The 23,583-nt window shown below is 29.0% G+C and overlaps 4 protein-coding genes across 5 annotated transcripts; 2 read left to right on the plus strand and 2 right to left on the minus strand.

Annotated features, from left to right (window-relative positions):
- Positions 1-268: 268 nt before the first annotated feature.
- LOC118067961 (transcription factor SPT20 homolog) lies at positions 269-5,308 on the minus strand. Its single transcript, XM_035084993.1, has 7 exons — positions 5,168-5,308; positions 3,790-3,919; positions 3,305-3,610; positions 2,947-3,235; positions 2,556-2,867; positions 2,201-2,470; positions 269-2,135 (listed from the first exon to the last, which is right to left on the minus strand). Exons 1-7 carry the CDS (start codon positions 5,294-5,296, stop codon positions 1,580-1,582), a joined length of 1,992 nt encoding a protein of 663 aa, XP_034940884.1. The 5' UTR covers positions 5,297-5,308; the 3' UTR covers positions 269-1,579.
- Positions 5,309-6,293: 985 nt separating this feature from the next.
- On the minus strand, positions 6,294-8,477 carry LOC118067913 (uncharacterized). The gene is made up of 4 exons (XM_035084927.1): positions 8,415-8,477; positions 8,040-8,319; positions 7,456-7,567; positions 6,294-7,330 (listed from the first exon to the last, which is right to left on the minus strand). Exons 2-4 carry the CDS (start codon positions 8,196-8,198, stop codon positions 6,528-6,530), a joined length of 1,074 nt encoding a protein of 357 aa, XP_034940818.1. The 5' UTR covers positions 8,199-8,319; positions 8,415-8,477; the 3' UTR covers positions 6,294-6,527.
- Positions 8,478-9,155: 678 nt separating this feature from the next.
- Positions 9,156-14,903, plus strand: arm (armadillo). 2 transcript variants are annotated; one of them, XM_035084937.1, is made up of 10 exons: positions 9,156-9,394; positions 10,022-10,076; positions 10,152-10,382; positions 10,452-11,246; positions 11,324-11,592; positions 11,676-12,017; positions 12,084-12,248; positions 12,325-12,630; positions 13,087-13,183; positions 13,990-14,903. In XM_035084937.1, exons 2-10 carry the CDS (start codon positions 10,052-10,054, stop codon positions 14,175-14,177), a joined length of 2,418 nt encoding a protein of 805 aa, XP_034940828.1. In that variant the 5' UTR covers positions 9,156-9,394; positions 10,022-10,051; the 3' UTR covers positions 14,178-14,903. The 2 variants fall into 2 exon arrangements, with proteins under 2 accessions (XP_034940828.1, XP_034940829.1); XM_035084938.1 differs by lacking the exon at positions 13,087-13,183 and having other exon boundaries at positions 13,990-14,163.
- Positions 14,904-17,219: 2,316 nt separating this feature from the next.
- LOC118067888 (atrial natriuretic peptide-converting enzyme) lies at positions 17,220-23,288 on the plus strand. Its single transcript, XM_035084892.1, has 9 exons — positions 17,220-17,395; positions 19,308-19,491; positions 20,198-20,411; positions 20,603-20,983; positions 21,065-21,297; positions 21,395-21,601; positions 21,862-22,221; positions 22,318-22,859; positions 22,947-23,288. The coding sequence occupies exons 1-9, from the start codon at positions 17,348-17,350 to the stop codon at positions 23,121-23,123; spliced, it is 2,346 nt and encodes a 781-aa protein (XP_034940783.1). The 5' UTR covers positions 17,220-17,347; the 3' UTR covers positions 23,124-23,288.
- Positions 23,289-23,583: the final 295 nt, after the last annotated feature.

Consider the following 23,583-nt stretch of genomic DNA (forward strand, 5'->3'; position numbering starts at 1 on the left):
TTGGTGTAGACATCAAATTAACGTTGGAAATAAAAACATCGACTTTGGAGTACTCAAGTCATTCTTCATCGATGATTAAATAGTAATAAACTGCCGTGTTTACTTCATTGTTGAGATCAAAACAAGTTTTTTAGAATGGAATTAAATCTACCTTTTCAGACTTATCTTTGTTATTAGGTTAGGTATCTTGAGATAAATTTTAGCAATTTATCTTCCTATAAAAAAAACTCAGTTCTAATTATTTTCAACACTCTTCACAAGAATAATATTTATATTTTAAATGATTTATTGTATCAGCAATTTAGATCAACTATCCATACGAAGCAAAGGTAATTTTTCTATAGTTTTAAACGTTGTCTAGACTTTTCGACAAAAAGGTTATAAAATACGTTACTTGCAGTGATACCAAAAATAAGAAGAGCAAAACCGCATGTGACATGGGGATATAATTTTAGGATTTAGGTCTACAGACAGGACATTTTTCGTGAGTTCAAGAAGAAAGTTTAGAATAAAAAACGACCAACGTCTGGTAATTATAACAATTGATATTTGATTATAAGTGTTACTAATAATTCTCATAAACTATTTATCTTCAAGCCAATAATTACATTGAAATTTTACATACGCGGTTAGTTTTATAATTTTTATCGAGACTCCACGGGCTAAATAAAAAAGAATAAATTTATTATATGCAAGAAATGAAGGCGTAAAGAAGAAAAAGTGCATTTGGGGGTTGAAAAGCTTGCGCATGTGTTAAAACATAGACTTTAACCCTCTATAAAATATTCAAATACAATAAGTTGTTGAATACGCCTCCTTTGCTGTCGTTTGCTTCTTTTTGTCTCTATATGTCTTCTTTTTCCCCTTGTATTAATACTTGCGTGATATGATTCCAATAGCAAAAACATAAGCTCACTCTCTTGGGCTTTTATCCATTTCCCTTCATGTAGGAAATACCTTACCCTGTCATTCAGAGGTGCGTTGCACGCGCATTGATGCTAATATATATGCATAATTCGCGTTTAGATATGCAATTCTTCGATATTTTACCTTCAAGGGTGCATTTAAGCGTATATGCTTTCATAACTTTTCCTTTCCATGGAAATTCCTCAGAAACATCGGCGTCGTCTTTACGTCTATAATACATGATGTTCGATAGTAGTAGGCATTCTTCAGAAACTGTAATTTACTAATTAAAGTCTCATGTAAGTCCAAAAGTGTATTTTATTGTTATTTTTATCATTCAAATTATTTCTCATCGATCATTAAATATTAATAAACTGTCGTGCTTTCTTTACTGTTGATATCAAAGCAATTATTCATGGAATCAAATTTAACTTTTAGACTTATATTCACCACCGTTTGATTAGGTATTATACATCAATATTGACTTTAGAGTAATTATTTCAAACACTTAAGTGAATTCACTAGATAATATTTTGAAAGTTACAAAAGTTTCAACATTTATTCTAGAAAAATATTTTAAATCTATTGCAACAAAATAAAAAAATGGATACAACTCTTAATATATTACGTTATCACGATTGCAAAATTATATATAATAGCATGATAATTGAACTTAATACTGGTTTTCAGTGACAGGTCGAATATTGTTCTGAGGTGAATTATATTGTGGTAGATTATATTGTGGTGATTGATACTGAGGAATTTCATTCGGATGGAACTGCGGACGAATCAGTTCAGACTGTTGATAGCCTGGATTTGATGGTTGTTGTGGTTGTTGATACTGAGGTTGAAAAGCTGGACTCTGCAACGGTTGCTGTTGTTGATATTGTGGCTGAGGTTGTGCAAGTTGCTGTGGTTGAGGTTGCGATTGATATTGATTGGCAGGTGGTGATGAAATCGGTTGTGGAACGTAAGGTTTATCTAAACGAGCAGTAATTCTGTTTGCAATAATGTCGTAGGGAACTTGAGATTGGAATTGTAATAATTGTTGAATGGAGCTTGGTAGATTAGTGGAATATTGAGGAGTAGCTTCCGCTGGTGGCTGAGATATTCTTTGATATTGAGAAAGATCTGGTTGCTGCTGCTGCTGCTGTTGTTGGTATTGAGGAGCTTGTCGCTTTTGACGGTGACCTTGTTGCTGTTGTTGAGCAGCTAACAGTTTTTCATAACTAAATAAAAAAAAATTAAAATAAATATTCGATTTGAACATTGGAAAATAAATTATTAAACGTACCTGAATTGTTCTGGAATAACACTGGTGTAAGGAGTTTGAGATTGGAATTTTAACAATTGTTGAAGATTAGCAGGAAGATTAGTGTTGTAATGAGGTTGTGGATCTTCAGGTGGTTTAGAAATTCTTTGATATTTAGAAAGATCTACTTGATCTGACTGAGCTTCACGTCTCTGTCGTACACGTTGACTGTGTCTAACAGGTTCTGGTTCTGGTTGACGTTGATATTGAGCTTTTAAATCACTACCTTGTTGAGCCAATAAAGCTTCATATCTAAAAATATACAAATTATTACAAAAATACTTCTTACAAATTTTTTAAAGTGAAGAATAAAATAAGAAATATATATAACAGCTACCTCCATTTTTCTGGAATGTGATTTATGTAAGGAATTTGTGCTTGAAATTTAATTAACTCTTGAATACGAGATGGAACATTATGTTGATATTGTGGTTGTGGTTCGGGTGGTGGCTGGGTTACTTTTTGTGCTTGTCGTTGATGTTGAGCTTGACGTTTTTGCCGTGAATGTAAGCGAGCTCGTCCACGATATTGAGGTCGTTGAGGAGGTTCAGCAGCAGCAGCTTCTGAGGCTTGTTCAGCTGGTGCTTGATGTTGTACCTGTTGTTGTGCTTGACCAACAGGTGCATTGAGTGCACTATCAAAGTTGTATCTAAAATTAAAATATACAATTAACTATCTTATACTAATTCACGTGAGGTACACAAATAAATTGCATTTCTGACTCATACCTAAACTGTTCAGGAATGATATTCAAGTAAGGAATTTGTTGCTGATACTGTAACAACTGCGCAATTTGAGGAGGAGCTTTATCATACACTTTGTAATATGGATTTTTCGCTGGTGCTACAGCTTGTTGTACTGGAGCTGCTTGAGGAATATGAGCTTCAGTATGCAAGTATTGTTGTTTTTGTTTAGTCCTTCTTCGTGGACTTGGAGCAGGAGCAGATACATATTGAGGTTGAGCTTGAGGTTGTGCTCTTTGTGAATGTTGATATGATTTCCAGTTGACATTTAAACCTGATTAATGATACCAAAGAATTAAATAAACGTCATATAAAATATTTCAAACATCAAACCTATTCTTACCAGATGGATCTTTATATTGTAAAGCAGTAGCTCCTCCTTGATTGGCATCGTAAGGACCTTGAATAGAGCTCTGGCTATGACCATCAGTAGCACCTTGTATTTGGAAGTTAGAATGTCCATCTGTAGCTCCTTGAATTTGAAACTGTGCATTGGCATCAGTTGGACCTCGAATGTAAGACTGAGCACTTCCATCAGTTGCACCGTAAATTTGTAGATCAGAGTTTCCATCAGTTGCACCTTGGATTTTAAAGTTGCTATTCCCATCACTGGCACCTTGAATAGTGAAATCACCAGTACCCAAAGAAGCTGAGGATAAATGGAGAGGAATTAAAAAAAAATTCATTGTCTAGTTCAATAATAGAGTAATTATTAATTTAAAAAATCAATGTTCATTTTCTATTTTCATTTTTTCTCTGTCAAATTCGAAATTAATAGTCTGATAAAATTCTCTTTCCTATACTTTCCCTTCTTTCTATGCTATTTACCTCTCTGGTCATCGTACTGAATTCCTTTCTCTCGATCATACTGCAATCCTTGGGCTCGTCGATTTCCATCACTAGGACCCTGAATTCTAAATTGTGCTGCACACAGTGGCACTGCCACTAATAATAATATCTGAAACATTTTATTGAAAGTTTAATAAACTTGTATGTAAAAATAGATAAAATGTGTTAGAGAATAAAGAAAGTTGTAAGTATTAATGAATGTACATATTTTATTATTTATTTTTATTTATATAAAGTAAAGCAAATTAATCTCAAGCTCATGTCGAGGCAATGAACCGTAGAGTTTTCCCAGGAGAATTACCATATCTGCATTAACAAGTTGAAGGGAAAGTTGCTAGTGTTCACAAGCAGACAAACGTTAGTATAATTTTATATTTTTTTAAATCTAAGATATACTAGGATTGTAACTTGTAAATGAAGCAATGCAGATGAGTCTTGGCCTTTGACTTAACATTAGATTGTTACAAAACACCATTTTAATTAAATATTGTCATTGTCTTAGAATAAATCTCTAAGAAATGTAGGCAATACTAAAGAAAAAAATTTTTTACTCGTTAACTTCTCATTGAGAAGTTATTGTGACAGGGTCGATTTCTAAAATTCGTAATTTTATCACATCTTTACATTTTAAAGCATATTAATCGGAATAGCAATTCGTTATAAACAAAAAAAGATAGAAGATGACAAAATGATTGATTTTAATAAAAGAATTCCCAGACTCATTTTTGAATAAGCTTTTCACTTGACTTTTGTTTAATAAAAAAAAATTAATTGATCAATTTTAATTGGAAAATAAGTATTCAATTATTATTGACAAATAATATTTAATGCTGTGTTAATAAAATAATAATTTATATAATTTGCAACAAAAAAAAAGTAATTGAACACATATATCCTATTGATCAAGTACCAAGATCGATAGCGATAGGAGTGTCATTGCTCTGGTAAGCATGCGAATAGAAAGTGAAATATAGAGTAAGTGTCTTTGCCTTTCCTCATACATGTTATCTACAAAAAGTTATTGATCCCATAATGACATATTCAGATACTTAAAAATGGATTAATTCAACCAACAACCAAAATTATTACTCCAAAAATAACATCATTAAAAAATTTATCCCCATTACTAATTTTTACACATAACTCAACTTTCAAAGAGTCTTAATTAATTATCACATGAAAATTACACTCGAGCAACAAAAAGCGGTTTTTTTAAACAAATGGCATGCTAGTTGCGAAATGACAATCAGGCAGGATAAAGAAAGGACAGTTAGTAAGAAAATGGTAAGAAATATAATAAATGATGAATGTATGAACAATAAATATAATAAAGGGAAATAAATTGTTTTCAACTTACTTGCAATCTTGCCATACCGAGGAGGCAATGCCCGGACATGTTCAAGGGTGGAGTGTATCTGAGGCGGGCGCGCGCTTCTAGAAACCACTTTATAGGCGAGGGGATGTGACTCGTGAAACCCACCTCCATTCCATTTCCATCAGTGACTATGGTCCAACGCTTTCTGCGTTGACTTCTCAAACTAGTCTATCGCTTATTTTTACTGATCATTACTCCGAATAAAATTTTCCACAGTGATATAGGTTAACGATCATTATGTAACATAATTCAAATATTTTTTCAATTGAGAAAGAAATATTTAGCACCAAGTTGACTTGTTAGTTTCCAATTAAAGTCGCCGTTATTCTGAATTCCTCGAAGTCTAGCTAAATGAGATGAATTTCAAACGGAAGTACAAAAATGGCTTATAAACTAGTTGTAAATGTTTTTTAAACATATTTTTAATTAATTTCTCTACAATAATAAATTTAGAAATTAATACACTAATTTATTTAATTAGCTTTCATCTCGAGGCTAATGAACTGCTTCCAATCACCACTTCTGTTGGACCTTCTACCATAATTATTAAGGTTAATTCAATATTTCTAATGAAATATATTCATGTTTTTCAAGTATTGGTGATGATTTGCTAGTCAATAAAAATTGATATGAAGAGAGTGGTTGAATTTTTAGAAAACTTTTTTATCAAGATCTTTACAAATAAAATATTTCCTTATTCTTCTTATTTCCGCTTTTATTAAAATTTTTTGTTTATTCTAATTCCGCAAGCTAATTAATTTATAAAATAATGTTCTAAAAACACGTATGTGTACCAGGATAAATAATAGTATGCAGAAACGAAAGGAACATCTAATGGAATGAAGGCAGTATAGCGTGAAGGCCACGAAAGTGGATCGCTCATAGTCCAGTCTTCCTGATCCGGAGAAAAGCTATCTTGTTAAGTAAAGTGAAATCCAATAAAATAACTCCCCTGTCTTCTTATGAACTAAATCCAGATAAAGTACAGTTATAAGTTTTTAATACAAAATCAAACTTGACAGTTAATTAATTGAAAATTATTTTGTTTCAAAAATTTTATTATTAAAATAATTTCTCTTTCGAACAAAAAAAGATTTCTATGGTTAAAAGTGTAATTAATTTATTAATAATCATATAAAAAAATTATTCGAAATTTAAAATATGGATGAATTTTTTCCTCAATTTTTTTTACTGTTAACAACTGATGCTTGAGTTCCATTTATATCAGAAATGCTTGAGTAATTCTCAAGTTTCCTTACCAACATATAACTCATGAATCCATTATCATGTAATTCATTCCACTTTCTCAGCATAATCACCGTGAACTTGATGTTATGTTTATTTAAACATTGGAGTATTTAATATCTCTTCCAGGTACGTCTCTAACAGAAGCAGCATCAACTATTTCTCCGGAAGGTTTAATGTAATAAACTTTAGTAGGATAGCTGGATGATTTCAACAACTCATCTGGCAGAGGTTTTGGTACGAAAGGTTTCTCAAATTGAAAGCCAATATGATTAGCTAGAACATTGTATGGAATTTGTGATTGGAAATGTAGAAGTTGTTGGATTTCATTGGGTGTTTTTTGCTGATAGCTTTGATACACTTGTTCATGACTGCCAATATCTTTTTCAAGTGATCTTTTACTTTGATCTTGTTGACGAGAATACAGTTGATTGCGATCACCAAAATGATATCCAGAGTTTCTTGAATCCTCTTTGTACTTAATTCCACCTTGTTTTGGTGCTTTATTCACTTCAGCAATTGTGTGACTCCTTGAGGGGTAATTCGTACGATAAGAAAGAGCAGCTTGTTTGGGTGTTGGATCGACAAAAGGTTGTGGGGTGGTCGAGTGCTCCAAGATATCTTGAGACACTGGAGAAGGATTTACGTCATAAAAGAATGCATAAGGGTTGACGTAAGGAACTTGAGGTGTGTAAACTTGATAAATTAATTGTTTGATGTGCTCTGGAACAGCAGAGAAAGGTTTATATTGATATGATGGCTCTGTTTCCGGCTGTTGAGGAGGAGCTACAGGTACAGAAATTTTTTTTTGCGCTTCCTGTCTTGCAGGTCGTTGATTCGATTCTTGCTCAGAATACCATTGAGTGTTGGGCGAGTAAAATTTGCCATTGACTTTTGAACCTTAAAAAAAATCAGTCATTAAAATAAATTGCAGTTGAGGTCAAGTTTTTTTTTAATGAAAAAATAAATATATAGAAAACAATTAAATTTATCCGATTTTTCTTAATGTTTTATCTTTTTCTTACCATCAGGTGTTTCATATTGAATCTGTCTTTGTTGTAGAGCACGATTCCATCGATGTTTATCTTCAGCAACAACCAAGTTAAAGTTGTAGGAGACAGCAACCAAGAGGAATACCTTGAAGAAGACAAAGTGTTATTCGAAAGGTTAAGCATTGATGATGTAACCAAGAGAATTTAATGATGCTTAGAAGTATATATGTACGTATGTACTATCTAAATGCATCCTTGAGTGCATCTTCACATTCTAGGATGATTATTTTTATACTGTGAATATTTTAAGATAATTATTTCTCACAACTAATCAACTGGAAAAAATTCCTGAATATCATTTAAAAAAAATCCTTCTGTTATAAATAATTGTGTTAGACAATTTGATTATTGATATCATGTCAAATGAATTATGCAAAAAATTTTAATTCATGGAACACTTTCACTTTCATCTGAGAATCTTTACTGACACTAAACAGATTCACTTCATTAGAGAAAAAAAGTTGTCACTAAAACAATAGAAAATTTTTCACAACAATGATGAGATGATGTCAATTTGTAAATGAATTAAAAATAAGTAATTAAAAGAAATAACTCACTGAAATAATCATAGTGTGACTCAAATAATATGCCATCAATGTGCGACAAGTTTTGTTGAAGAAATCAGCTAGCAGAGTCTCAGAGACTTCTTTATAGACCCTGAGGTTGGTCTCATGTAATTGGTTGCCACTATAATACTTGACTACTTTTAAAGTCATTCGCCTGAGGTAACAAAGTAAACTCGTAAATCTATATACGAGTATAATCAATTGAAGAATATATTGCTAAAATGTCATAACTTAAGAGAATGTTCCGGAAGTTTGAAAAAGTTGCCACAATCTGAAACAAAATTATAGTTATTAAAAACTAGTAGCATACAAATAACAAACATTAGCAAGTATTTCTTATAATTTGGCTAATGTTTAGATACATACCACTATACTTTAATGTTATTGTTGCAACAAGCATAAAATTTTTATTGATCTCCTGAAAAGATCTGTTTGAAAGAAAGTTTGAAAGAATAGTTTAGATGTATAGAAAAACATTTATTAGTTCATTTTTATGGAATATTGGACGCACCAAAACAAACGGATATATCGAAATAAATTGTTAGTTTTATTAAATTTTTTGGTTATAAAAAAATATTTAAAATGACTCATTTATAAGATATTTAAACCGTGCATCTTAGATTATTAAAAATTTTTTATCTTTGAGCTTTTAGAAGCTATAAAGTTTCATGTAGCTAACATGGAGTTATTGGAATGTTTATAATTATTTTACATCAAGGATTATGTATTATTATGTCATAATTACATTTAAATTCGATTTTTACAAGTACAGAATTTATCCTGCAGAGGGAATGGTCGTTGTCTTCTGAACTAATTTTCGTACAGTACCCGACAAAAACGCTGTGGAATTTTTTGGAGGTTATACACACGATTTCCCTATACCCTTCTATAGAAAATCACACAGCACTTATATCTGGTATTATACATACAATATATGTACAATAGTAGCACATATTGTACATTGTTTAGCCGCTGTAGCTAAAGAAATTACATTTTTGGGTAAAATCAACGAAACTATACATCTGTCAACACACCACATTTAATATTACTCCAAACCACGTAAAGATGGCGCAAATATCTTCCACGTCTTCCACAATGCATTGCGAGATTGGAAGTGATATACATACACATACACCTTTTTTTTCTAAAAAACTATCTTTAAGCGTCCCTGCGCGTATCTTACTCATCGCCATCTTATAGTTGACTGATCACCGCCATCGACATCGTGTACACCACAAGAATATTGGCAAATAATTAGTAAAGTGTATGTTAATGTGTGGTGAATCAGTGGTAAACAAGTCAAATCCGAGCCATTAATTTGTGTATTTTCCAATTTGTTAACAACGGTAAGCATTTCACAATATTATATTTTTTATGAATCATAATTTTTTTTTTTAAATACAGTGTTTACCTAGGGTGTGTCAAAGTATTTTAAATACTTTCTAGTTCTATACTTTTTTTAAAAGATCTCTTTCTTTTTTCATTGACGTACTCATCTATTATTTTCAAGTGCATATAACTTTTCTCCTTATTGTTTCTTTTTTATTATGATTATGTGCTGCATTTTTTCCCCATAAGCTTCGACGCCAGCGCAGGGGTTGTGACGGAATATGGTGATACATTGCATTTCAGAATCCTTTGTTATAATACTACTGTGTTTTAGCATAACGTTTTATAAGTTTATACTAACGTCACTTTCCGTCTCATTCAATAATATTGAAGTTTTGTATATAAAAAATTTACAGATTTTTTTTTTATTATATGCTGTAAAATAAATCACTAATTTCAAAAATTATAATTACTCATTTAAAAAATAAAATGGATTCATTGCTTGTGTATTTCATAATATAGGCAATGAAAATCGTTCGACAACGTAAATGTCATGTAGTACTCTACTTTTAGTAATTGCATTTATTTTATTTAATTCGAACAATAAACATCATTTACTATATTTCTTATTAAATTTTTTACAGGTGTGGAAAAACGAAGCTTCCCCTGGAGCTATGAGTTCCAATCAAATGAGATCCGGTAAAGATACTATAATAATTAATTGTTCATCAAAACGTTTCATAATTTTATTGTACTAATATATGAATATTTCAGTTTCTCATGGTAATTATCAAGGGCCAGGAGATTTACCAATGGGAACGGCAAAGGAACAAACCCTTATGTGGCAACAAAATTCATATATGGGTGATTCTGGAATTCACTCAGGTGCTGCCACGCAAGCACCATCATTATCAGGCAAAGAAGACGATGAAATGGAGGGAGATCAATTAATGTTTGATTTAGATCAAGGTTTTGCCCAAGGTTTTACTCAAGATCAAGTTGATGGTATGTTAAAATAAATTGCTCATCATTTCGAATAAATTTGGCCAATTTCTATCTTTTTTTTATCATTAGAAATGAATCAACAACTAAGCCATACGCGTTCACAACGAGTACGAGCAGCAATGTTTCCAGAAACTTTAGAAGAAGGAATTGAAATTCCTTCAACCCAGTTTGATCCAGCGCAACCTACAGCAGTCCAACGATTAGCTGAACCCAGTCAAATGTTGAAACATGCTGTCGTTAACTTGATTAATTATCAAGATGATGCTGATCTTGCAACACGAGCAATTCCCGAATTAATAAAATTACTCAATGATGAAGATCAAGTAGTTGTCTCTCAAGCTGCTATGATGGTTCATCAACTATCAAAAAAAGAAGCAGCTCGTCATGCTATTATGAATAGTACACAAATGGTAGCAGCTTTAGTTCGTGCAATTTCAAATAGTGAAGATTTAGAATCAACTAAGGCTGCTGTTGGAACATTACACAATTTGTCACATCATAGACAAGGTCTTTTGGCTATCTTCAAGAGTGGAGGAATTCCAGCTTTGGTTAAATTACTTAGTTCAGGCGTAGAATCAGTATTATTTTATGCCATCACAACATTACATAATCTTCTACTTCATCAAGATGGTTCAAAAATGGCTGTACGTCTTGCTGGGGGACTTCAAAAAATGGTTGCTCTTCTTCAACGGAACAACGTTAAATTTTTAGCTATCGTTACCGATTGTCTACAAATTCTTGCTTATGGAAATCAAGAAAGTAAATTAATCATATTGGCATCACAAGGACCAATTGAATTAGTGCGTATCATGCGCTCTTATGATTATGAGAAGCTTCTTTGGACCACATCTCGTGTTTTAAAAGGTACCATTTGTTGTTAATGAAATATATAAAATTATAATACATATTTAAGTTATTGATGATTTAACCATTGATTACAGTTTTATCAGTGTGCTCAAGTAATAAACCAGCCATCGTTGAAGCTGGTGGAATGCAAGCACTTGCAATGCATTTGGGAAATCCAAGTCAAAGACTTGTTCAAAATTGCTTATGGACCCTACGAAATCTTTCTGATGCTGGAACAAAAGTCGATGGTCTTGAAGGACTTTTACAAGGTTTAGTTCAAGTTCTTGCTTCTAGTGATGTCAATGTTGTTACTTGTGCAGCTGGTATTCTTTCAAATCTTACATGCAACAATCAACGTAATAAGGTAAATTACCAAATCAATTTCTATTCGTTTACACGTATAACTCTTAAATTATTACTTGATAAAGAATGTTAATAATTTTATAGATAACGGTGTGTCAAGTTGGTGGTATTGATGCTCTTGTTCGTACAATTGTTAATGCTGGAGATCGCGAAGAAATTACAGAACCAGCCGTTTGTGCTTTACGTCATCTAACTTCTCGTCATCCAGAAGCAGAAATGGCTCAAAATTCAGTTCGTTTAAATTACGGAATTCAAGTAATAGTGAAATTACTTCATCCACCATCCCGTTGGCCATTGATCAAAGCAGTTGTTGGATTGATTCGAAATTTAGCTCATTGTCAAGCTAACTTTGCACCATTACGGGAGCATGGTGCTATTCATCATCTCGTTAGACTTTTAATGCGAGCATTCCAAGATATAGAAAGAGTAAGTGATTTGTATTATATATCATGTATTTTTCAATAAAGTTTATCTTTCATTCTTAATTTAAAGCAAAGAGCTTCGGTTACTGGAATAGGAAGTCAACAAGCTTACACAGATGGAGTACGTATGGAAGAAATTGTAGAAGGAACTGTTGGTGCATTACACATTCTTGCTCGAGAATCACATAATAGAGCAATCATACGATCTCAAAATGTCATTCCTATTTTTGTTCAAGTAAATAACAATTTTTCTTATAATGAAAAAAAAGATTTAAAAAAAATATTAATAACATTTCCTTTTTATCAAACAGTTATTATTCAATGAAATTGAAAATATTCAACGCGTCGCTGCCGGAGTACTTTGTGAACTTGCACATGAAAAAGAAGGTGCAGAGATGATTGAACAGGAAGGTGCAACTGCTCCACTTACAGAATTATTGCATTCACGAAATGAAGGTGTTGCAACTTATGCTGCTGCTGTTCTATTTCATATGAGTGATGATAAACATTCAGATTATAAAAAACGAATTTCAATGGAGCTCACTAATTCTTTATTACGTGAAGATACAAATATGTGGAATAATCCAGACTTTGGAATAATGAGTCCAGATTTACAAGTATGATGCATTTTTTTTTCTTAATCATTAAATTTAAAAATTATTATTCTATAATAATCTTTATCTTTATATTCTGTTAAAAACTATTACTACTATAATTTCATTGTTTTTGTAAATGTGCTATTGATGTGATCGATGTTGTTAGTGTAGTTTGTAATGAATCGCAATGCCTGTAGATTACAGTACAGTTATTGTTATTTATCATTCAATCAGCTATACAATGGTTAAAAAAAGGTATTTATAATTACATCAAGTATAACAGAGTTTATTAATTACTTTGATTCACAGTAATATCATTATTTTATTATTTTACAACAATTCCTTTTTTTCCCTGTATAGTTATTTATTTTGATAATAATTTAATTACGATTACTTTACTAAAATTTGATTATTAATCAATTTAATTGCATATCTTATAAAAAATTAATGTCTTGACTCTTGGTACGTAATCTTTAGGACATGCTTGGACCTGAACAAGGATATGACGGTATGTATGGCCAGGGACCTCCTAGTGTTCACAGCAGTCATGGAGGCCGGAATTATCAGCCCCAAGGTATGTTCAATATTATACATATTTTCTCTATATGAAACAATATTATGATGAATTTAACAAATTCTACAAATTAAACGTATCGAATTTTACAAACATGCCAACGTTCAATTTATTAATTATCTGATTAACGCTTTCATTATCATCCTGACTCTTTTTCAATCTAACACAAAATTTTTCGACAGCAGCATAACCAATGGATTTAATTTTAAGTAAAAGCAATCTTCAAAATGTCGCAGTATAACGCATAGGTGAAATTTTATATCTAAATGATTTTCATTGTTTGATAAAACATTGTACGTAATTTCTATCAATATTTTATGCTTGCACGGCTTATTTGTGAATAATTTCACATTGAACCAAACATTTTGTAGTGCTATCATATTTTGTAACTGAAATCACAATCTCTTCTTCTTTTTAATGCATGTATATGTAAAATTCACTAATGACAATATTTATAATTGTAATGCAACAATAACTAGAAAGAGTTTTTTTTTTTTAATATTTACAATAACAAATAAAAAACAGCAATAATTTTCTGATTAAACGCACTTTAGGTAAATTAGAAAAGTTTTATGTAATGTTGTATATTCCGTAGCCTTTTATCTTTTATTCCAAGATGTTTATATAAACTATAAAAACAATATTTTTTAATTTTTTTTTTCAAATTATCATTAATTAATTTATATAAAAATTTTTTTATGTAATACTGAAATTTTTTCAATTTATTTATAATTATATTACATTTATTACTTTCCATTAAAACGTGGGAACATTTAATAATTTTGTTTCTTGTGAAATTTTTACAGCAAGCTATGACCAAATTCCAATAGACTCAATGCAGGGGTTAGAGATAGGTGGAGGATCAACATACGGTGGTATGGATGGAATGGATGTTGCACATGAGGGAGACCTTAGCTTTGATCATCTAGATGAGTTGCCTGCACCACCACAGGATAATAATCAAGTAGCTGCTTGGTACGATACCGATCTTTAAAACCTGAGAACGTCTTAAATAAATAATGACCAGGTCAAGTATTAAATAAATTAATAGTATTGTACCGTAATGGCGCTATCGCATAAATTTAACGTGCAGTTGATGAATAAAATATCATTATCCATTGAATTCAAATTGAAAATAGTGAAATATTTATATCGAAAAAGAAACAAGAGAAAAAAATGTTATTAAAATGCATTGAATCTTACGTTAATTAAAATAATTCACTCCACTAAAAGATTCTGATCGGCAACTCAATTTTAAGAATGAACTTTTGTTTTTTTTAAATTAAAAATAATTAATGCATGTAATTAAATATTTACGTCACAAAAATAAGTAAATAAATCGAAATTAAATGAATCAATTTTACATGGAGTGTATTTGAGAAGTTGGTTTATACAATCATATTTAAATAGTTGCATAAAAAATATGCAATTTATTTATCAATTAATTAAATATTTGAAAATTAATTGAATAACCATTTATATTGATTTGACGTAATTTAGTTTTTAGTACAATCAATTATTCACTCTTAATTAGCTGTCATATCCATATCTATATATTTATATATGACTTTCAGAACCGGAAGATCACCATTACTGTTAAAGAATATCGCTCGAAAGATTTATAATTTTTATAATTATTAAAATATTTTTTATTATGATAAGCAATTTATTTTCTAAATCAATAAAAAATACAAGGAAAAAAAAAACGCATTAAAAATTATAAGAATGTTTAATTTAATATTTGTTTACGTTATATTAAGCCATAAATAAGGGCATGGTACTGCTATTTTCATGCGAATTATTGTCAGTTTCTATTTATAAATGATTTTAATTTTTTGCATAATAATATAAGATTATTATTACTAATAAAACATTACACTAAGTTACTGAATGTTTTTTCATGTTACAGAATATCTATTAATCTTATAAAACTATTAACATAATAATAATTGTCCCTGAAATATTAGTGCAACTCGACGACGTACGTTGCAATCATAATTTTAGAGATAATAATCATTTTAGAATTATACATTTTACAGGGTAGTAAGGGGCAAATTATATATAACTTTATTTCATTTATCAATAATTGTAGAAAAATGCACTGCTGGTTTATCATTAAATTGTGCATTATCAATATATTGGATTCAATGAAAAAATATGTAATTCATATAAACGTATGTATTTAATTTCTTTAACCATAATGTCATCATTTTTATCAACTATCTTGATTACTTCTTTAAAATTCCATTTTCCTTCTCTTTTGTTAATAAATACAGATATCCTAAAGTATGAACAATTTAATTTCTTATATTTATGTATTATTCTGATAAAAAAAAGTAAATATGTTTCTTTAAGTAAAATTTCCATTATCAATTTGTAAAATAATTTATATAAATCTCTATGTTTTTTTAATTCAACTATTTATCAGCCATATTTTTTTTATTGTTCCATGACAATAAAATATTTTAATCTTTTACTTATAAAAATGATTGCTTAATTATATTATTCGAATAATATCATCATTTTTCTATTACTACTGTTATTTTTTAAAACAATTCTAAGTGAACTAATCTGAAGTATTTTATAAATAAATGTCTTTTTCAAATACAAATGAGTATCTTATTATTATTATGATTATTTTTGTTGTGACAATTTTAAAATTCTTTCACCATTACTATAAACATCAAATGTAAATGATGTTTTAAAAAAAACATATCCAAAGGTTCTATTTAATTACAGTGTTATGTGTATGTTTTTCGCAATTTCCACTCACATTTCAAAGATTTGGTGTTATTAAATAGTTTCTTCACTTTTGCATTCAAATTATAATAATAATTAATAGACAATACGATCGATATTTGAAATTAAAACCGTACATATGATACGTTCAGATCATATTCGTACTTACTGATATACTCAGTTCATATTTGACTCATTGAAAATAATTTAAAATAAATTTAATCAATGAAAACTTTGAATTATACTTATGATAAATAATAATAATAATGATTAATGCAATGAATACTTGTTTAATACATCGATGATGTAAAATTTTATTACATTTATGTTTGTAAATAATATTTTTTACTGTGGTGAAAAAACTAAAAATAAATATAAACAATACAGATGATTCAATTATAATTTAATTTTGTACGTGTAAATGACATTACATAAGCAACTTGCCAATAATGTGAATATAATAGACAAAAAAAAATTATGATTTAAAATTTTTAAATATTCCAGTTTTATAAATAATTACGCTTCAATAACGGCATAAAAATAAATTGTTACTAAATTATTTTCAATAAGATGAATTTTTATCAATTCATTGTATTTATTAAGGATAAAAAAATGCACTAGGAACTGAACTCTTAATACGTGAAAGTTTATCTGCTACACGTATACAGCTAGTCTCTATACATTTTAACTCAATTCCTATCTCTAAGGCCGCGACAATCCCCGTTTTCTTGGTTTACCTACCTCGTGGCGTACCTCTCGCGTGCTCACAAGAGAAATTGCTCGTCGTTTCGTAAAGTTGCCGGGCAATCAGAGTAGTAATCTGTTCGAGGTGCTGAACAGATCGTTCGTCGAGAGAGTTCTACATATCATCTTTGTTATTAATTTTTTTTTTTCTTCTAATAATAATTATTTGGAATTAAAAGGAACGTTCTTGAGATAACTTATTACCTGAAATACATTGTTTACTAAATGAACATAAAAAATTATTGTGCACATTAGAATATTATTTACAATATTTGTATTTAACAAATTTTATTTTTAAAATTAAAACATTCATTTTTATTATTTAGAATCAAATGTAACAAGTATTTTGTATTGATAGAAACATCGTTATACCGATATTTAAGAGCATTAATTTCGGCATAACGGTATTTAAAGTAAAAAGTTTTGTAAAGCATTCTACTGTTTCTATTTTATACACGTCAATATTTTTTTATTATAGTACAAAGTTAAAATAATCATGATAGTTTTAAAAATCATGATCAGTGTTTAGTGTTATTTTATTATACGTAAAAAGTGATTATTATAAATATTTAAATTTTCTTCATCCATTTACATTAATTAAAATGTAACATTATGTGTATTATATAAAAAAGTGTATTATAATATATGTAAAATAATTATATCTCAGCAAAGAATTAAAATATGACAGTTTCAATGGAGCACAAACGAAAAACTTCATGGGATTCAAAGGTAATTTTTCTTTGTTTTTCATAGTTACAATATTAATAATTGATGAAAAATTCATTGGAGATATTATACTTCAAGACAAACCGATTTTTAAATAACAATTTTTTTGCATATTATAGATTTCGTAATGATGGAATTTGCAATATTCAACATTTTTACTACGTCATGAAATTTTGTAACATAATATTTTTGTGTCACGTTTGTTATTAATGTTGTAATTTTTTTATCACTTATTGATAATTATGATTTAAATTTCTATATTATTTAATAATATATTTCATAGCACGTAAAAAAAACACGTTAAATTGTTTATTAAATTGTCAATCTTACCCACCCTTTAAAATGCATATATATATATACTCAATTACACTAGTGAAAGTGAAGCTTCTATTTATTTCTAAGGTATGCAGTAGTACTATATATTTTAGATATTATATTACAAACAAAAATATTTTATTACAAACATAAACACAAATTATATCATTTCTTACAAATTGAAAGTTTTTTTTTTTTTTATAAAAACAATATTTCTAATGAATTTTTCTCTCATTGTGGTATTCAATTCTTTATTGTTATCGAGATAAATCATATTCAACAATATACGTATACTAGTTATAAGTCTTAACTAATAAAGTATACGTATAAACGATTAATTTCTGTTTATGATCAAAATGATAATAAAGTAACACAAATTCAACAATTCATTCAATTGGTTTCCTTCTAATAAAAAGATTTTTTCTACTTGAATTTAAGATTTGTTAAATTTCATATTGTCAAGTTAAATAATTAGTTGAAAACTATAACAATACATTGATTTTAATTAATAGACATTGATTACTTACATATAGGTTGAATAACAGTGTAAAGTTAAGCTCTCAACATATGACCATGTTTATAATACCGTTACATTTTATTCATTCAACGTTATATTTCTTGTCTTGTTACTTAGACAGACAAAAAGACTACTTTGTCGTACTAATATTTTTTTTTCTGTAGGATCAACGGTTCTGCTTCCGTCACGGTTTTAGTATTACAATAATGATACATATTCAATCACCCGCTACACTTTCGTTATATTTATATTAAATAAATAACACCCATTAAATTATAAATAAATTAGGGTATTTTTAAAATGTACTTTACTAATATGTAAAAATGAGTATAGAAAAGATTGTTATACATATCATTGATGTATTTGTTTTTCTTATTATACTATGTTTTCGTTTGATTTCTATTTTTTAATTGCTCATATTATTATCAATACATATTTCATTTTATGAACGAATATACATGTGAACTTTCTCAGAATGTTTCTATTACTAATGAATATGATAGTAACCTTTGAGAAATGCACGTCTTCATTCAAATAATTTTATTAATAGTGCATGAAAAGTGCAATCATTCTAGTCTTTTGAGCGTGAGCCAAACGTAACATTTGAACAAGGGTGTGGATTTATTTACATTGTTTGTAACTTTATTTGTTAAACTCATCTATTAATGTTTAAATAAATAAAACAAAATATATATGTATATCGTATATATTTTATAAATTTCATAAATACTGTAACTATTATGCTTTTGAATTAAGAACTTACTCAATCATTGTTGTTCTTTATTTTTTCCTTTAAATTAATTTAGAAATTTCTTGCCGTTCTCAAAAGAATCACTAAGATAGAGAAGCAAGAAAATATTTAAACGGGTAATCACGTGTTTTGTTGTGTGGAGAAAACTATTCTATTAAATTGCAGGGCAACACCCACTTTTTATCTACCTTCAATTTAATAACATTTTGCCAATCTTTCTTTCGCAAGTAACAGCAAAGAAAAAAACCACTTGAATACCGAAATGAAAAGTATAATAATTTAAAAAATATACTTTATAATAACTTTATTTATCATAATTACCTTATTTTCAGATTTCTGTTAGCACAGTTAGTACTAGAAGATTCAGTCGAACAGGAACACCGTCATCCATTTTATCATCAGATAGTGATATACGTTTCACAAGAAAGTTTGGTGGCCAATATAGATGTGGATGTTGTGTACTAGCAGCTTTTCTACTCTTTCTCCTATTTTCTGGAGTCTCTATTTATCTCGGTTGTAAGTTTCATTATTAATACAAAAATCATACAAAGCAAGTAAATGTAACTAATATAAAGTTATTGAGGTCTTAAAATACATATAACTAACGGTTTGACCGAGTTTTTGACTTGAACTCGTTCATCGATTACCTATTTATTCAAGCGTAAGTGCATACTGATGTATACACAAAGAATAAAATAATTATCAATTACAAGTCCTGTATTTTTTTCTTATTTATCATGTATTATTTGGAATTTAATCAATGAGATGAACTAATTTTAAAATTTAACCATAAATTGTTACTAATATAAACAAAAGATGCTTTGAGTAAGAGCATTGATCCTGTAAAAGAACTGATGATATCATCAAGCTAACGGTTCGTCCGAGTTACTGAAACTCACCAGCCTACGATCTCTTACGACCATTTACCCAACAATCGACCTTTGAAGTAGAAAAATATGGCCTTGTCGTACATTCAATTACAATTTCATTTCTGTTCTGTTTAATTTATATATTTAGGTGAAATAAAATGCTAAGAATTCATTTTTTTTTTGGTTCTGTACGAACACTAGACCTAATTGTATTTTACAAATTTCTTTACCGGTATTGTTTATTTATTTTATATTTAAATTTTTCAGTATTTTACCTGTTACACATCTTATTTAATTTTTTATTTAAAAATATTAGTTATCAGAATGAAACAAATATGTCTATATATTTTTAGATACACTTTTGATATCTGATCCTCCTGGTGATCAAGTTTTTCTTGCAACGTTTCGAGTAACTGATGGAGATTCTTTCACCATTGATTTAGCAGATCCATCAACTGAAGCTTTTAGAATACGAGCACGAGAATATCGTGACAGACTTAATCTTGCTTTTCGTCGTAGTAATCTTAGAATTTCTTTTATCTCTTCAGAGATTCTTGCACTCGATGGGTAAGTATTACGACCTAAAAATCTACTTTTGATTCAATTATATATGCATATGTATTGTGCATTTATTGCAAGTAAATAATGAATAATTTATGATAAATCCATTAATCATATGTAATTTAAATTAAGTAATAAATTATTTTAATCAAAAATAAATTTCTAATGATACTTATGGAATGTTTTTTTTATTATAGTGTGGAAAATAATGATTTGGTGGTTCACTTTGAATTACGATTCGATCCTCGGTATCAAACAGTCACTGTAGATAATGTTATTAATGTATTATCTAAGGAAATAGCACCAAAAACGGCCAAGTATTTGTTAAATTTAACTATTGATCCAAAAAGTCTTGAGGTACAAGAAAACATAGCGGTTTTAAATTCACAAGTATCAATGCCAACAATTCTTTCAACAATTTCATCTACGACAATTGCTACTCCACCTCTTCCTCCAAGAATTTGTAGCGAATTGAAACTTTCTTATTGTAAACATTTAACCTATAATATAACTTCATATCCTAATATCTTTGGTCATCATTCAATTGAAGAAGTAGAAAATGATGTGATAGCTTTCAGGTTATTATTAAATTAATACATACCATTTTTTATTTGTAAATATTTCGAATGACTTAAATAAAATAAGCATTTTTCTTACAGGGAACTTGTTGATGCAGAATGTTATCAGTTTGCTTACGATTTTATATGCCAAGTATTACAACCAACATGTTTACCTGGTATATCTGATGTAACAATAAAACTTCCTTGTCGTAGTTTTTGTAAAGAATTTTGGTTAGGATGTGGCAATCGACTTTCAGATAGAATTAAAAGTGCACTTGATTGTTCGCACTTCCCTGAATATGCTGATTATGGAAGTTGCTGGGCCGAACCAGGTATTAAGTTCATTTTAATTTCCATTTATATCTCATTTATTCAAATAACAATTATTTAAATAATGTATTGAAATTGATATGTTTATTTACGATTTAGGTTGTGTTCAAGATTTACAAAATAAAGCTTTATCATCTAGAATTTGTGATGGTATTATTGATTGTCCTGATTTATCTGATGAGAATAATTGCGCTTATTGCTCTAATGGTCTTATGCACTGTGGTTTAGGGAAAGCTTGTATTCCAAGTACAAAAAGATGTGATGGAAAAATCGATTGTCCGAATGGAAATGATGAAAAAGATTGTTGTAAATATAATCATCATAAAATATTAAAAATTATACATAAAGTTAGCATTTTCTATGTACATAGTTTTCTTTTAATACCACTAATATATATAAAAAAATATATATATATATTCTTTTATTATTATTATAAAACAATGATTAAAATAAATATATGTAATGGTAGTATTGAAAGAAAACACTGTGTACGTGTATTATACTGAATGTGTAAAGTCAACGACTAAACAATTAATAACTGAATAATTAAAAGAAAATTTTTTTAGTGTTTTTAGCAACAAGTACAAATTTTGTACAAAATCAGCCAATCGATACTCCACTTTCTGCCAAGTATATACCTGAAGGATATGTGTTATTTAATGAAAAAGGGACTGTTGGAAAGCTTTGTGTAGAAAATCTCAATGTTACTTTACCACTTACAGAAATGAATACTGTACTTCAAACAGCAGCAGCTTCTTTATGTACTCTTTTAACATACAATGGAATGAGTTCTGTTGAAATTAGAACTGATAACGAAGCCAACGTTCAATATGTTCATATGGAAGATCCTTTAGCATCTAAAATATCTTTCGTCCGTGCTCCATGTCCTAACAAACAAGTGATGTATGTTCGATGTGGAGAATTAGGTATTGTTTCTTGACTTTTCAAATTTTATTTTCCAATATTTATGTAGAAATTTCATGATTCGTTTAGACCGATTTAAATTTTACAATTACTTACAGAGTGTGGAATTCAAGCTTTAAAAATAAAAAGCAATACAAAAGTGTTGAATAAAATGGCAGAGCCTGGTGATTGGCCATGGCATGTAGCTCTTTTCAAAGAAGATACTCATGTATGCGATGCAACATTAGTATCGTCTAGCTGGCTTCTTACAACAGCATCTTGTTTCCAAGGACAACCGAAAGCAGAATGGACAGCTCGGTTGGGAACTGTAAGATTGTCTAGTACAGCACCATGGCAACAAGAAAGAAGAATCATTGGTATGATTAAATCTCCAGTAGAAGGAAGTACAATGGTTCTTTTAAAATTAGATCAACCAACGATTACCTATTCAGACTTTGTGAGACCAATCTGTTTACCATCTCGTGAAGAAATTATACAAATCAATTCTTCATATTGTAATACTCTTGGATGGACAAGAAATCGTGATCTTTTACAGCGTGTTCAATTAAAGTACAGTGTAATGGATAAATGTGAAAACATCAGTATAACTTCAATCAATAGCATTTGTACAGAGGCAGTTTATTCAACTGATGATTGCAGCGTAAGTTATTCTATTAACAATTTTTAAAAATTCATACGAAAACAATGACAGTATTTTATATAAATTTTTTGTATTAATTTTTTTTAGGAAGAAGAACTCGCAGGAAGTCCTATGTTGTGTCTTTTGTCAGATAAAAAAAAATGGGCTTTAACAGGCGTTAGTAGTTGGAGAATTGCATGCTCTAGGAATGCAATTGAAAGGCCACGTCTTTATGACAAAGTTTCTTCGAATATTGCTTGGATTAAGTCAATAATCGCAAAATAATAAATTTTGATGATTGTTTTAGTCAATTATCGAATTTAAAATAATTATTATAATAATAATGATAAGTCTGACTTGAAATAAAGACATAATCAAGTGATAGAATCACTATGTAAATATCCAATTTAATGTAAAATAAATACTAAAAATTTTATTTATGGATTTAAAAAAATTTTAGACAAATATCATATATTCTTATATTTTAAAAAACTGTGGTTTTTAAAAATCTAGTGATTATATAAATAATGTAAAATTATTTTACGATAAACAAAAAAAGTTAATCATAAACAAAAGGTTTGATATTATTCATTTACTGTAGTATTTTTTTGTTTTTGAAAAATCAATAAATTTATAACAAAAATTACCATATAATAAAGTAAAAGACCATACCAGTCTTATTTGAGTGTTTGTAACAAAACTTTTCTATGATAGTCACAATATTGTTTTGTAGCAGAAATAAAAT

This window comes from Chelonus insularis, unplaced genomic scaffold, assembly GCF_013357705.1.
Source record: "Chelonus insularis isolate UGA/USDA-ARS -01 unplaced genomic scaffold, ASM1335770v1 contig_398_pilon, whole genome shotgun sequence".
Taxonomy (NCBI): domain Eukaryota; kingdom Metazoa; phylum Arthropoda; class Insecta; order Hymenoptera; family Braconidae; genus Chelonus; species Chelonus insularis.

Coding starts and splice junctions, on each gene's coding strand:
- LOC118067961 (XM_035084993.1), bottom strand. CDS start 5,296: ATGGAGGTGGGTTTCACGAGTCACATCCCCTCGCCTATAAAGTGGTTT. Junction 3,920..5,167: donor TCGGTATGGCAAGATTGCAA/GTAAGTTGAAAA, acceptor AAAATGTTTCAG/ATATTATTATTAGTGGCAGT. Junction 2,136..2,200: donor GTTATTCCAGAACAATTCAG/GTACGTTTAATA, acceptor TTTTTTATTTAG/TTATGAAAAACTGTTAGCTG.
- LOC118067913 (XM_035084927.1), bottom strand. CDS start 8,198: ATGACTTTAAAAGTAGTCAAGTATTATAGTGGCAACCAATTACATGAG. Junction 7,568..8,039: donor GTCACACTATGATTATTTCA/GTGAGTTATTTC, acceptor GTCTTCTTCAAG/GTATTCCTCTTGGTTGCTGT. Junction 7,331..7,455: donor TCAATATGAAACACCTGATG/GTAAGAAAAAGA, acceptor ATTTTTTTTAAG/GTTCAAAAGTCAATGGCAAA.
- arm (XM_035084937.1), top strand. CDS start 10,052: ATGAGTTCCAATCAAATGAGATCCG. Junction 11,593..11,675: donor GCAACAATCAACGTAATAAG/GTAAATTACCAA, acceptor ATAATTTTATAG/ATAACGGTGTGTCAAGTTGG. Junction 12,249..12,324: donor TCATTCCTATTTTTGTTCAA/GTAAATAACAAT, acceptor TTTATCAAACAG/TTATTATTCAATGAAATTGA.
- LOC118067888 (XM_035084892.1), top strand. CDS start 17,348: ATGACAGTTTCAATGGAGCACAAACGAAAAACTTCATGGGATTCAAAG. Junction 20,984..21,064: donor AATGATGTGATAGCTTTCAG/GTTATTATTAAA, acceptor TTTTTCTTACAG/GGAACTTGTTGATGCAGAAT. Junction 22,222..22,317: donor TGTTCGATGTGGAGAATTAG/GTATTGTTTCTT, acceptor AATTACTTACAG/AGTGTGGAATTCAAGCTTTA.